At 60.5% G+C, this 13220-nt stretch overlaps 1 protein-coding gene across 1 annotated transcript; it reads right to left on the reverse strand.

Annotated features, from left to right (window-relative positions):
* Positions 1-5202: 5202 nt before the first annotated feature.
* Positions 5203-12929, reverse strand: WNT6 (Wnt family member 6). The gene is given in 5 exon segments (XM_042827317.1): positions 5203-5664; positions 6008-6136; positions 6138-6310; positions 7863-8083; positions 12850-12929. Coding segments are annotated over 5 exon segments (1062 nt in total). The 5' UTR covers positions 12927-12929.
* Positions 12930-13220: the final 291 nt, after the last annotated feature.

Consider the following 13220-nt stretch of genomic DNA (forward strand, 5'->3'; position numbering starts at 1 on the left):
GGCCGGGCGAGCGGCGCGGGGGCTCCCTCGGGGCCCGCAGGCACATGGGGAGCCGCGGGCCCCCCCGCCGCCCCCCGCCGGTGTCGCCGGGCCGAGCGGGCAGGGTCGCGGCCGGAGCGCCCCGGCAACGCTGGGCGCGGAGCGGCGGCGGCGGCGGCTCTGCCTGGGATCGCGCTGCGCCGAGCATTACTCAGCGCCCGAAGCCCGAGTCCCGACACGTCCAGACAGGAGCCCGCGGGGGAAGGACGGGGCAGAGAGGGTGGCAGCGGGGCGGGGAGGCGGCGTGTCGCACGCAGCCTGGCGGGGAGGGAGCGGGAGGCGCGGGGGGAGCGGGCACGGAGCGGGGAAGAGCGTGCGGGGAGCCGGGATGAGGCGTGCGGGATGGGGAAGGGTGCGTGGGGAGCGAGCGGGGCGTCAGGGGTGCGGGGGTCGTGTGTGCAGACGTTGGTGAACGGGGCGCAAGGTGAGTGTGCGAGGAGACCGGGGAGTGCGCACAGGGCAGGAGCCCGTGGGCATGGGTGAGTGCACGAGGAGTTGGGTGAGTGTGCAAAGGGTGTGCATAGAGCATGGCAGTGTGCGTGACTTGGGGTGGACGTATGCAGAGTGTGGGGTGAGAGTGCACGGTGTGAGTGTGCACAAAGTGCAGGTGAGTGCACGGGGTGTGGGTGGGTGTGCATGAGGCACGGGCAGTGAATTCGTGAGTACAGAGGAGTGTTTGTAACACAGAGTAAGGACGCATAGGGTGTGGGGGGAGTGTACACAGCACGAGTGAGTGTGTGATAAGGGGAAGTGTGTATCCTGCATGGGTTGTGCATGGTGCAGTGAGTGTGCATGGTGAGTGTGCGAGGAGCGTGGAGAAGGTGAAGTGGGGGTGAATGTGTGTGGAGCTGGTGGCGTGAGCATGTGCTTGGTGTGAATGCTGTTCGTGCGGAGTGTTGGTGAGTGCAGAGTGAGTTGGGTGTGTGTTGCACGGGGGAGCGTGCGTGGCAGAGGGTAAACAAATGGGGCATGGAGTGAGCACGCACAGAGAGAGCCACGTGTAGTAGGCTGTCAGTGGGCATCGTCTGCTTTAGCGCGTCTCATCCTGGCAGTGGAGACAGTGCTGCCCCCTGAGCTCAGTTCCCTGCCATGAAGCCCTTTGGGAGCTAGCAGGTGCAGGTGGCCGGGAGGGGCAGGCAGTGCCCCGCAGCTCCCGCTGTCCCCAGCCACCGCAGCCCACGCCACGCCGGCAGCCGGCTGCGTGCTCCCCCCAGGCGGACACCGCGTGTCTCTGTGCCGGCACAGCTGCGCTGGCGGGGGCTGCCAGCTTCGCCGGCGTGTCGGTTCCTGTTTGCATCGGGGAGGAAAACGCATTTCCTTTGGGCAATGAGTTGTGAGCTGGTGCTGGGCCCCAAGGCTGTGCCGTTTCCCGTGGAGACTGTGGGAACCAGGGGTGGCATCACCACCGAGGTCCGTACTGCAGGGGCAGAGCCCGTGGAAAGTGTCTCCCGCAGTTCCAGGGTCCCCAGTGCATGGGCTGCGGTGGCGCAGATGTTTGTGCGCTCGCTAGGATCCTGCATACAAATCAGTGCCAAGGCAAACCAGAGGGGGGAACGCTTTCATCCTCCTCCAGCCCCTAACGACATAACCGCTTCCAAGAGCGTGCATCTCACCCACATGCTCCCACTGACTGCGGGAGGAGCCCCACATCCCACCAATTCGGTGCTGGCAGCAGAGGTGGATGGGGGGAAGGTTGATCCTCCTGTCCCAACAACGTTCCTGTGCTGAGGGAGAGCCGGGTGAGCCAGCAAAGCCCTTAAACACAGGATTAAACATTTGTCATTGGCTTGGGAACCATGGATAAGAGCCCATGGTACAGGATCGGGCCCCTCCAAGCAGGGCTGTATGCAGAGGGCACAGGGCTGGCAAGAAAAGTGCTGGCACAGGGCACTGTGGGCTGCACTGCCTGGGGTAAAACACTTCAGCACTTTTTGTGGTACATGAGCAGGTGCTCTATGCAGGGGATTGGAAACAGCTATCCACCCCTCACCACACACACACCTCCCTCCCTCTCTGTCCTTCCCACCCCCCTGCCCAACCAAGGTGCCCCCCCCCAGAGGCCCCCCACTTCTTTCGCATTGTGCTTTGGAAAGGACCATGAAAATCTCATCCAACCCCAATGCCATGGAAGCATCTCTCAATATATCAGCGTGCCCAGAGCCACATCCAACCTGGCCTTGAGCACTGCAGGGATGGTACATCCACAGCTCTTCTGGGCAACCTCAGACTCTTTAGCCCCTTCTGCTTTGGGACAATCTATCCCTAAACCGTACAGCTCAGAGAACCAGAACCATTCCAGGTTTTGGCACTGGACTCTGTGGAACCCATGGGGATTTGGGATGTCCATAGACAATCTCATAGAGGTCAGTGCAGGAGGGAGCACCAGGGAATCCCTGAGTGTGGTGGAGCTGGATGGATGGTGGTGGAGAAGCATCAGGACAGGTGCACCAGCATCAGCCTGATGCCAGCAGCATGGGGACCTGGAGCAGGAGGAGGGGGAGGAAGGAACCCATGCAGCTCACTCCTCACCGTCTTCCTACTTCCCCTGCCTAGGGGACTGGAGTGACGACTGCATGAGTCAATGTTTGGGGTGGGAACGGGATGACCATGCCCCTGGCAGTGGCATTACTCACCACAGAGCCTCCAGCATCACTGCCCTCCCCCTGGCTCATGGCCGGCGACCTGCCTGGGGCTGCTTGCCATGACTCAGGTGCGAGCCACCCGGCCACACAGCCAACCCAGCCTGTCCGCCCAGCTGCTAGGGGCTGGGACAGCCTGCGAGTCAGGATGCTGGTAAGGCTGGGAAGAGGACCCATGTGGCAGTGAGCCCAGAGCCCTGCTTCTGGCAGGGACAGCACATCCCAAAGGGCCGTTCTGGTGGCTGGGGTGGTGATGGGGGCATAGGGCTGGGGATGTGCTGGGCAGCTCAAAATGGATGGGGTCTCATGGCTGTACAGGCGACACCTGTCCCTGGAGCTGGAGAGAGCAGGGACAGAGCAGGGTGGTGGCAGCAGGTGCCTGGAGGGGCTGGGAGGACGTGGGGACCCTCAGGAGAGCACTGCCAGGGCGGTGGGAGCTCTGGCTGGGACTTCTCAGAGGTTGTGGATGTTTTTGGGTGCTGCCATCTGAGCTTTCCCTCAGCCAAGCCACTATCCGGGCTTGGAACCTCCCCCTGTCTGTATTACTACAAACTTTCCTAAAAAGCTTTTTTTTTCTTTTTTTTTTTTTTTTTTTTTTTTTTTGCCAAAACATTCTATTTTTCGGTCTCTGTCCAGACGGGATTTTTTTTTTTCCCCCAAGTTTGATTGAATTAATCTGTCTGGCTGTTTTCAGCTCAAGCAATTGAAGGGAAAATTGTGCTCATCCCATTCGAAAAGCAAATAAATAAAAATGAAGCCATTAACATTGCAGCACTTGGGCACTGTTATTATTTTTAACCAAAATACTATCTACTTCCCTTTTTCCCTTCAGAAGCTTTGCAGTTGCACTGCCCAGCACCAAGATCTGCGATCATTCCCCCCCGCACCCCACCATGTCCCTCCATACACAACCATCCCGTGCCCACCCCCATACATCCCCACGCACCCCAGCCCCCCCCGGCCGGGCCGTGGCTCCCCCTAGCGGCCGTCCGGCGCCCCGCAAAGCGCCCCGTCCCACATAGCACATCCCGCGTTGCCACGGCTACGGTAGGGATGCTGCGGGGCTTTAGGGGTTACAGGGGGGTCTCTAAGGGTCTGGAGAGGAGAGGATCTAGGGAGCCCCGGGGCACTGCTGGGCATTTGGGAGCTGCTAGGGAAATGAGGTTTCCCAGGACGCTGGGATCTTGGTTTTCTAGGTTCCTCTCCCTCTACATTTCTGGCTTTTGGAGTTTTCAACCTCTGGGGCAATGGCAGGGAGGACACAGGTCAGACCCCATACAACAGCATCCTGCCTTCCCCAGGCTTTAGGTGGCATCCAGTCTTCCAGTGCCATGCACATTCAGCCCATTGTAGGAAAACTGAGGCAGCCCCTGGGGAAAGCAGATTGTGGAAGACTGGGATGGAGCCAAGGAACAGTGTTCCCAGCCACAGCACAGCCTCTGCACTCTGACATCTCCCAGCAAGTCAGCATTCAGAGCAACTGGGACGCTGCAGAGGGAGAGCAGCGGTGACACAGAGCTAAGATACATGCAAGCAAACACATGGGGTCACCGACAAACGCATGCCAACAATTTGCCGTGCACTGACGGACATGCATGGAGCCACGTGGGCAAACCTTTTGCACACACACAAGATTCTCACACACACAGTGAAGAGTGCGCGCATGGAATCGTATGCCCACGTGCAGGCATGACCATGAGTGGGCGTGCAACCTGAGCGTGCACACTGCAGCTGCCTGTTCACACACGCACCTTGGCACACACACCCATGTGCTCCAGGGCCGTGCGTGCGGCCGGGAGTTCCCGGGAGCCCCGTGTGCCGCCCCTCTCCTGGAGCCAGGAGGGAATTTCCAACTCTAAAGCTGCAGTTGACATGTAGATGCTTCCGCCCCAGTGCTCCCTGGGCCAATTTAATGGTTCAGCAACACCCTGATTTCTCATTGATGGATTGGGTGGACAAGGAGCGTGTCGCCAGGGTCTGCTGGTGGGCATTGCTGCTGCTTCTTGCCCCGCATTTGCCCAGCAGGGTATGGGCTGCTCAGGTTCCCCAGCCCTGCCTGGCACTGTGCCACTCAGGTGAGGCTGCACGTGGCCCATGGCACGCCAAGTGAATGCCTCGCATGCCACTAACCCCAAGGTGCCAGCGGCACTGCATGGGGCTCTGCCATGCCAGGCCCTGCAGCGGAGGTGGCTGGAGGCAGTTGAGAAGAACAGAGGATGCCGGCAACGTGCACAAAACCCATCACCACAGTGTTGGGGCAGGTGGCGGTGCCTGCTGGGAGAGGTGAGCAGAGGGCACACCGGCTTTAAATAGCTTTATTAGACGAAGCTCCGCACTGCGGCCCCACTGCAGGGCCGTGGGGATGCTGGGTAGCGTCCCCACGCTGCAGGGACATCCAACCGCAGAGCTGGGCTCACCGTCCCCCAGCCCATAAGGTCCCACTGCATCACGTCTCTGTGTCCCTGTGCCCTCGGCACCATCCTGGGAGCGGCCCCCCAAGCGTCCCCGCCCCACGGAGAGGCCATCAGATGCAGAGGCTGAGCTCCTGGCGGACGGAGCACTTGCGGCACTGCACCACGCAGCACCAGTGGAAGCGGCACAGGCAGTTCTCCTCCAGCACCACGGTCTCATCGCGGTGCCCGCGCCCGCAGCACAGCAGGTCACAGCCGCTCGTGTCCATGGCCGTGCTGTTGCAGACGCGGCCCCGCGTGCCCAGCGAGCCCGTCTTGCGGTTGGCAGAGCAGAAATCGGGCGAGTCGGCCGAGTAGATGAGGTCCTGCTTGTCAGGAGGTTTGATGTTGTCACCCACCGGGATGAGGGTCTTCCCATCATTGCCCCCCATCACCTTGAAGGCGCCGTTGAAGCGCTCGAGCAGGCGGTCGCCCACCTCGCGGAAATGGGGCATCTTGCGCCAGCAGGTGCGCAGCGTGCAGGAGCCCGAGAGCCCGTGGCATTTGCACTCTGTCCTCATGTAGCTGCGCACTGCCTGTGGACAGACGGCAGTGCTGAGTCCCTGCTATTCCCCTGGTAGCCACCTCCCTGCATCCCAGCATCCCTGCATCTCAGTATCTCAGCATCCCGGCATCCCAGCATCCGTACCTCCCAACCTCCCTGCATCTCAGCATTCCTACATCCCTGCATCCCAGAATCCCAGCACCCCTGTATTCCTTCATCCCTGTATCCCTGCATACCCAGTCTAATGATATCACCCAGGGGAGGATGGACAGAAGTCCCAAAGGACTTCCAGACCGTATTGGGGTCTGTAGGGATGATGACCCAAAGGAGTGTAAGGTGATGCTAAAGAGAGCAGGGTGTGCATGGAGCCTTACCAAGCGCCCAGCCTCGTTGTTATGCAGATCAATGAGTGCACGGATGTCATTTTTCCCCTTCTTACTCTTGGCGTCCATGAACTGCTGCGACTTCTCATAGCCAAACTGCACGTCGTCCCCACAGCCCCCCCCATTCCCAGGCTGTGCCCTCAGTGCCCGGCCCAGCCGTGGGTGATGGGGGTGCCCGGCTCCGTGTCAGCTCACAGCCACACTGCAGCAGCTCGCCCATGCTGCAGGCCTGTGTGATGGCGTGGCTGACACCAGCCGCCGTGATGGCGTACACGAAGGCTGTCTCCCGGATGTCTGCAGGGGGACAGAAGGGAACATGGTGTGAGGTGACAGTGAGGATGCCATCCTGCCTGCTTCCCCCCGTACTCGCTTTGCCATGGGTCTCTGCCTACCCCCCTCCCTGCTCCAGCACAGCCTCCACCCCACAGGATTATTTATTATTAGTATTTGCTCTTGTCTCTCTCTGCTCCGGGACACAAATTCCAAGCATCCTTCCCCTGCCCGGACCTGCCGCTCACAGCCGCAGCCAGCGGGGGATTCTGGCAGGAGGGGTGCAGCACCATGCTGGGGGGCTCATGGGTTACCCTGTGCCAGGTGGCTGCCAGGGCAGGGCTGGCAGGGGGTGGGGACACATTTAATTAGGGTGGCATGGGGACAGAGGGGAAGGGCAATGGCAGATGTAACTCTTTTTGCAATCCATAGAGAGAGGGAAAGGGATTTGGGGAGGTGCACCGGCGTGGTCACTGGAGTCAACTCTGATAACAGAAGCAGGAACGCAGTGTCTCCTCATATCTGTGGCAAAATTGGGGAGCCTCATCCTGCCAGGAGCAGCCCCAGCAGCATTGCTGCACCGTGTCCCACATGCATCCTGACCCACCAACATATCACACATGTGATGGAGATGTGTGACACGTTCTCATGGTGACCCCATCCCTGCACACATGCACAGCTGCTTGCTCACTGCCAACCGCAGCAGCTCTCAGGTTGCCCCCCTAGCCCTGCACTGTCACTCACTCCCTACAGCTGGGACACAGCTGGCCAGGGGATGTGTCCTTGCAGTGCTGCAGGGGAGTGCTGTGTGGTGCCGAGGATGGGCCAGGGAGGGAAGGACAGCACACGTGGCCTGCAGGAGGGCTGTTTCCACATCCCACGCCCTGAAATGCTCTCAGAATTGAGGGAGTCTGTGGGAAGAAAGGGAACTGGGCACATAGATGCTTTTCCAGCTGCACACTATGGAACAGCTGTCCCTCCTGTCCCCAGCGATCAGCTCCAAGAGCAGATTCCTGGTCTTGCACCAGCACCCATGCTTCCCACAGCACAGGGACTGATGTGGGACCGATGCCCATGGAAGTGATCCTGCTAGCACAGCACTCTCCCCTCCTCTTGATTGCTCAGCCCCCTACCCTGGTGTTGCACTGGTGTTGGGTTGGACCAATGGATGGGTTTGGCTCATCCTGCCCTACAGCCATGCCTCAGGCACGGGAAGTGCACACAGAGGTGATGCCCCAGGGGCAGGACAAGGGGTTTGCATGGTGTAGGCACCTGCAGGGCCACCTCCCACCCAGGCCCCCTCCCCACATAGCGGAGTCCTGAGGGAGCAGTAAATCACTGCCAGACGAGGGTGCATTCTTGGGCTGTGTGCAGCCCCGCGCTGTCTGGGAGCATCGCTAATTGCTTCATTACAACACAGGGAGACATGTCCCGGCAGCTTGGCTGCACCACAGAGCTCTGAGCAACCCCCTCTGCGTGCACACACGTCCACACGCTCTGGCTCTGCCCCAGTTGTACCAGGAGGTGCAAAGCCCGGGGGCTGTGGTTTTTTAGAAGTTGTGAAGCTGGACCTTACCCTGCTGCAGGATCTTGCCGAAGTACTTGCTATGGCTGGTGCAGTTCCAGCGGCGGAAGCGGAATTGGTACTGGCACTCCCGCACGCCCAGCTTGGTGCCCTTGGCCACCTCTTGCACGATCTCTGGCTCCAGCTGGCACAGCTCCGCCTGCTTCCCTGCCAGCCGCTTCGTCTTGCGGCAGATGCTGTTGGGGTCCATGACCAGGGGGCTCCCCACTGCCCTGCAGGAGGGACAGTGAGCAGAGCAAAACCAGCACCAGGCATGGCCGGATCCACCGCCGGGGAAACCCAGCGTATGGGGGATGCTGTGCCCTGCAGAGCCGGATGGGGATGGGGCAGAGCCCAAGCTGTGGGGCTGGAGGGTGGTGCTGGCTCTGCTGATCCCAGCGCGGGAGGGCAAGTCTCAGCTGGGGCCCTGCCAAAAGCAGCTCCTCGCCAGCACAGCTGGAGAGCGGCGCATGCATCTCAGGCTGGAAGGCAAAGCCTGAGCACAACGGCACGCCGCCGGCTACAGAAATTCCTGTACTTCCCCCACACATTTTGCCCAGAGTGCCCTCACACAGCTGCACAGCTGCCGGCACCGTGCCCCGTGCCCCGTGCCGGGGTGGGCAATGGCCCAGCAGTGCCTCGGGCAGAGGGCGGGCATGCCGTGTGCTGACAGCCTGCTGCCCACGCTGCCTGTCCCACAGTGCCTGTTACCTCTGGCCGGCACATGGCCCTGGGCCACCTGAATTGCAAAGGGAAGCTGCTGTGCCCCAGTGTGCAAGCCAGATCCTCTCATCCCTGTGCCAGCAGTGTCCCATCCCAGGCACTGCGTGCCATCCCCCTCCCCTCCTGAAGTGAAAGCTCCCAAGCCGTGTTTTTGGGTGCAGCCCCACTTGCTGCTGAATGCCGCTTCCAAACCCAGACAAGCCTTTATAGTCTGGCCAAGCCCCAGGGGCTCAAAAATCACAAGATGAATCTCTGTGTTTAAGTATGTCCTGGGTTTCCTTTTTTCTCTCCCTCTCTCAGCTTGGGGGCTGTGTATGGGACACCAGGCTGCAGGAACTACAAAGTCCCTCCTACAGCCTAGTTTTGGGGTGCGAGCTCTGCACAGGCTGCCCTTGCTCCACACCTACTCTGGATCAGGCTGACCCATCCCTGGAACAGATAGGGACAGAGGTTGGGATGGGGACGTTGTGAGCAGGGCTGGGTGTGGATTGACATGTCTTCTCAGCCAGGAAAATGGGCCCTGATACTTCGGCCAGACGTTTAAAGGACTAAAGCAATGCGCAGCCCGTGAGTCTGGCTGCCAGCAGAGAAACTGAGGCAAGTCCATGGGCCTGCTGGGGAGCTCAGAGCCCACAGTTTGGTGTCCTTTTGGTGGGCAACTGGAGGAGCATCATGGGACAGCAACGCCCAGTTCCTTCCTAAGTCATCTGCATATGGGGAAACTGAGGCATGTGGGCAGCCTGTCCCATCCAATCCCACCCCATCTCATCCTGTCTAATCCCATCCTGTCCCATCCTATCCCACCCCACAATATCCATACGGACATTCAAGCTCCCATCCCAGCCTGGGAAGGCTCGTCTGGCTGATCCAGCGGGGTGGGGAAGAAGGGGAGCTGGGGATGGGACTTTCATTAAGCGAGGACTCTTTGTACGTCTTATAAAAACGATGCACGAGCCCTCGGGCCCTCAGATCAAATGCTGAACTGTGGCTCACCCCGGCCGTGCTGGATCAGAGGGGCCGGCAGGATGGGGAGCGCTCGACCCCAGCGGCACCGCGGGGGTCCCCACCCCTGGCCGTCAGCCCCGGCCGACCCAGCGAGGCATGGGATGGGCTGCCTAAGTCCGGTGCAATATTAATTTCCGCTGGGCTCTGCTTTTTTGTGAGGGGAAGCCGCTGGGAGCCCAAGAGCTGTTTTGCTTTGTGGGGCTGGGGGGGGGGGGGACGAGGGCAAGAAAAATGCTGCCAAACTGCTACTGCTTTGGCAAGGGCTCCAGCGCGGGGCCCAGATCTGCCTGAGCTTGTCCTGCTCCAAGGCCTCCCGCATCTACAATTAAGGTGCCCCACCTCTGCCGCCGGGCACTCCTCCCCCTGCCCTGGTGATGAAGCTGGGTCGCCAGTGTGCCCCCCCAGCCCACCCAGGGCACCTCACTTTTGCAGCCCCTCTCTGAGCTCAGTACCCCCGCAGCATCTCTGCGCCCACTGCTGGAATGGCACATAGTGGCAGCCCCTCAGAATGCAGACTACAGTGATTTTTGCAGTGCTTCCTAGCAAGGGATTCAGCCCCTGTTACCAAAAGGAGAAAATGAGGCATGGCAGAGGACCTGGACCTTCCCTAAAAACCTTCTTCCCCACTGACATGCAGTTGCCACCCCGTTGGTTCCCAGAGTCTGCACCCAGGGATGCTCAGGAAGCCCAAGTTGCAGCTTCTGGTACAAGCCCTGTCCTCAGAGTGATGGAGACTCCAGCCCAGTTCCGAACCAAAATCTTAGGCTGAAGAACCTGATACAAATCCTGCTCACCCCTCAGGCACCCTGGACAGCACGGAGCAGGGCTCCTGTGCTAGGCACTATGCTCAAGGAGAGCCCGCGGGGTCCTGGTTTGCAGGCAGGTGATGGGGGGATGCTCCAGGGATGCTAAGGTGCACATCAGTGTTGTATTTAGCTTCCCTACTCCTTTCCAAAAGGGCATATTCCCATCCTACTGGCCTGGGGCTTTGCTACTGACATGCAGTATGAAGCAGGGGCATAGGGATGTCTCCTAGCAAAGAGGATGCTGGCTGTACTTTGAGTTTCAGTGCACCAGATAATGTTCATGGAGGAAATGTGGGACCCTTGTGCAGGATGGCGAAGGCGCAGTTCGCCTTGCACCCATGTCTCTATCCCAGCTCAAAGCTGCAGCAACCTGTGGTGCCCAGCCAAGCCCCTGAGCCCAGAGGTTTTCCTGCACCTGTTTGTGGAGAAAAGAGCTGTGGGATACAAGCACTGAGAGCTGAGCTCCTGGAGCACGCACCCATGGAGGTGGTGGCCACAAAGCTGTGACCAAGCCTGGAATACCTTGGGATGGGAAGAAAGGGGTGTTTGCTCAGTGTGACTGCCCTGCAGGACAGGGCACCCACACTGGCCGTGCCAGGGTTGGGGCATGCCCGGAATGGCCTGCAGGCACTGGGGGGCTGAGGGCAGCCAAGTGGCGACTGTGGGTCATTGAGCTCAGCAAGTGACTCACAGTGCTCACCCAGAGCATGCCAGCCCAGCAGCCTGTCCTTACAGGCTCAGCCGTGCTGTGTACCAGCGTGATGCTGGTCAGGTGGCTGAGCAAAACAGGAGGCTGCTGGTGCACGGAGCCCACAGTGGGTGGCTCTGGGGAGAGGGACCATGAATCCCTTGGTAGGGTGCAGCAGAGGGAGCCCATGGGTGCCAACAGACAGACCAAGGCACTGCAGGTGCTGGGGATTCTTTTCTTCCTTGCTCTGATGCTGGGGCTGTTTCTTTTATCTCCTGACTTCATTCACCCCAAAATGCCTCTAAGAACAACTTGGTCGGCTGGGGGGCTGCAGGTGAGTGGGAGCCAGCAGCAGTGGTGACACATCAGCAGGAACAGCTGTGTGAGTGGCCGGGGGCAGCCGCACAGACTGGACACAAGCACAAATCCTCTCAGCCAAAATCTTGCCCTGAATATGCCTTGGGTTCCTAAGACTACAAGCCTGGTGCAAACAGTGCCCTGCAGCACGATGGCACAGCTTCCCTGCTGACACCACTCTCCCTTCTGAATGCAGAAGGTCTGTGTGTCTGCCTGTCCCTCTGTCCCCCTGCCTCTCCTCAGACATAGGGGTGCAGCGCACAGGGGATGAGCGTGCCTGTATCTTCAGCTATCCCCCTGAGGACACCCGACTGCAATAAGGATGCTCTTTCTCAGCCCTCAGCGTTCTTGTGCAAAGGCATAAAGCCGAGACCCCCGCGCACGAGGGACAGCAAAGAGAAGCTCTCCCGCCGCCACCAAACCCCGGGACTGATGGAGGGACAGTCTTTTGCGTGCGCAAAGCAGCGGGCTGAGAGCGAGCCAAGGAAATAACGCAGCGCTCAGCCGGCGGGAGGGAGCGTGCCCCGGGATGGCGCAGATGTCCGGAGGCGAGCGGTGGGGAGCAGGGAGTGCGGCACGCAACGTACCCTGCCGGGGCTTTCTGCAACGAAACCCTGCCACGACCCGATTTAACCCCTTCCCCAGCAACTCTGCCAGCACAACGCCGTCACCATCTGTACCCACCGAGCCCCCCCCCCCCCCCACTTTGCCCGCGCTGGTGGAGGGGATGGAGCTGCGGAATAAATCGGTGCCGGGAGTGCGGGGGAACGGGAGGGGAATGGCTTACGGAAAACTTTATTTTAGGGGTCAAAAGAGTGTGACAATGTGGAGACGAATAGCCTCAGATAATGAATGATAGCCCGGACGGCAAGCCGGGGAGCTGGAATCTAAGCACTTAAAACCGGATAAAGACAGGCTGGGTGAAATTCTTAATAGATTTAAATAGTTCATGTTTCGACAGATACCTGGGCTTTCCGAGGCTGGGTCCCAGCTCTGTAATGAATCCCCCACCCCCTCCGGGATCCTGCGAGGCACCGTCCCTGCTGCCTTTGATGAAGGCACCACTACAAACGGGGGTTTTGTCCCCGCCGCGGCCAGGGGACGCCGTGGGGACCCTCGGGCTTTTAATTAAAGTTGACTTATTGGAGGGGTCTGGAGGCCCCTCCCTGCCCCGAAGGCACTCAGTGCTCGGGGTGCGGGGAGAGGCTGTGGGGGAGAGGCCTCGTCCCCAAACCCTCCGCAGTTCTGCCCCCCGACACCGGTTATGGGGACCCCAAACCAGGCAGCGCACACCCCATAGACTGGCTCTGCCCCACCGCTGTCCCCACCGAAGCGGTTACTCGAGGGCTCAGTCCCCGATCCAGCGAAACCTTCGGTAATCCCCCTCCCCGTCAGCCCCCCCAGGATGCCCTATACTCACCACCAGAGCCCGATGATATTGGCGGGGCAGAGGAGGATGAAGAAGAGCCCCAGCTGGGTCCGAGAGCGGGGCAACATTCTGCCAAGGTTGGGGGCCAGTCGGGAGAGCCGAGCCCCCTCCGAGCCCCCGGAGGGCTGCGGGGCTGCCCGCTGCCTCCCTCCGCCAGCCCGGCGCAGCGGGGCCGGGGGGGGCCGGGCTGGGCAGGCACCTCCGGGCGGCTGGAGCGCGGCGAGGAGGCTGCTCCGCAGAAGGAGGAGGAGGAGGGACAGGGCTGCGAAAGCATCTGCCTCCGACAGCGAAACCGGAGCCCGGGGGGACGGACAGGGCGGGCCGGGCGGGGGGACTCCGGGATGCCAAACGCAGATCCGTGC

This window comes from Centrocercus urophasianus, unplaced genomic scaffold (assembly GCF_019232065.1).
Source record: "Centrocercus urophasianus isolate 14NV4802_14NV808 unplaced genomic scaffold, USGS_Curo_1.0 seq_28, whole genome shotgun sequence".
Lineage (NCBI taxonomy): Eukaryota > Metazoa > Chordata > Aves > Galliformes > Phasianidae > Centrocercus > Centrocercus urophasianus.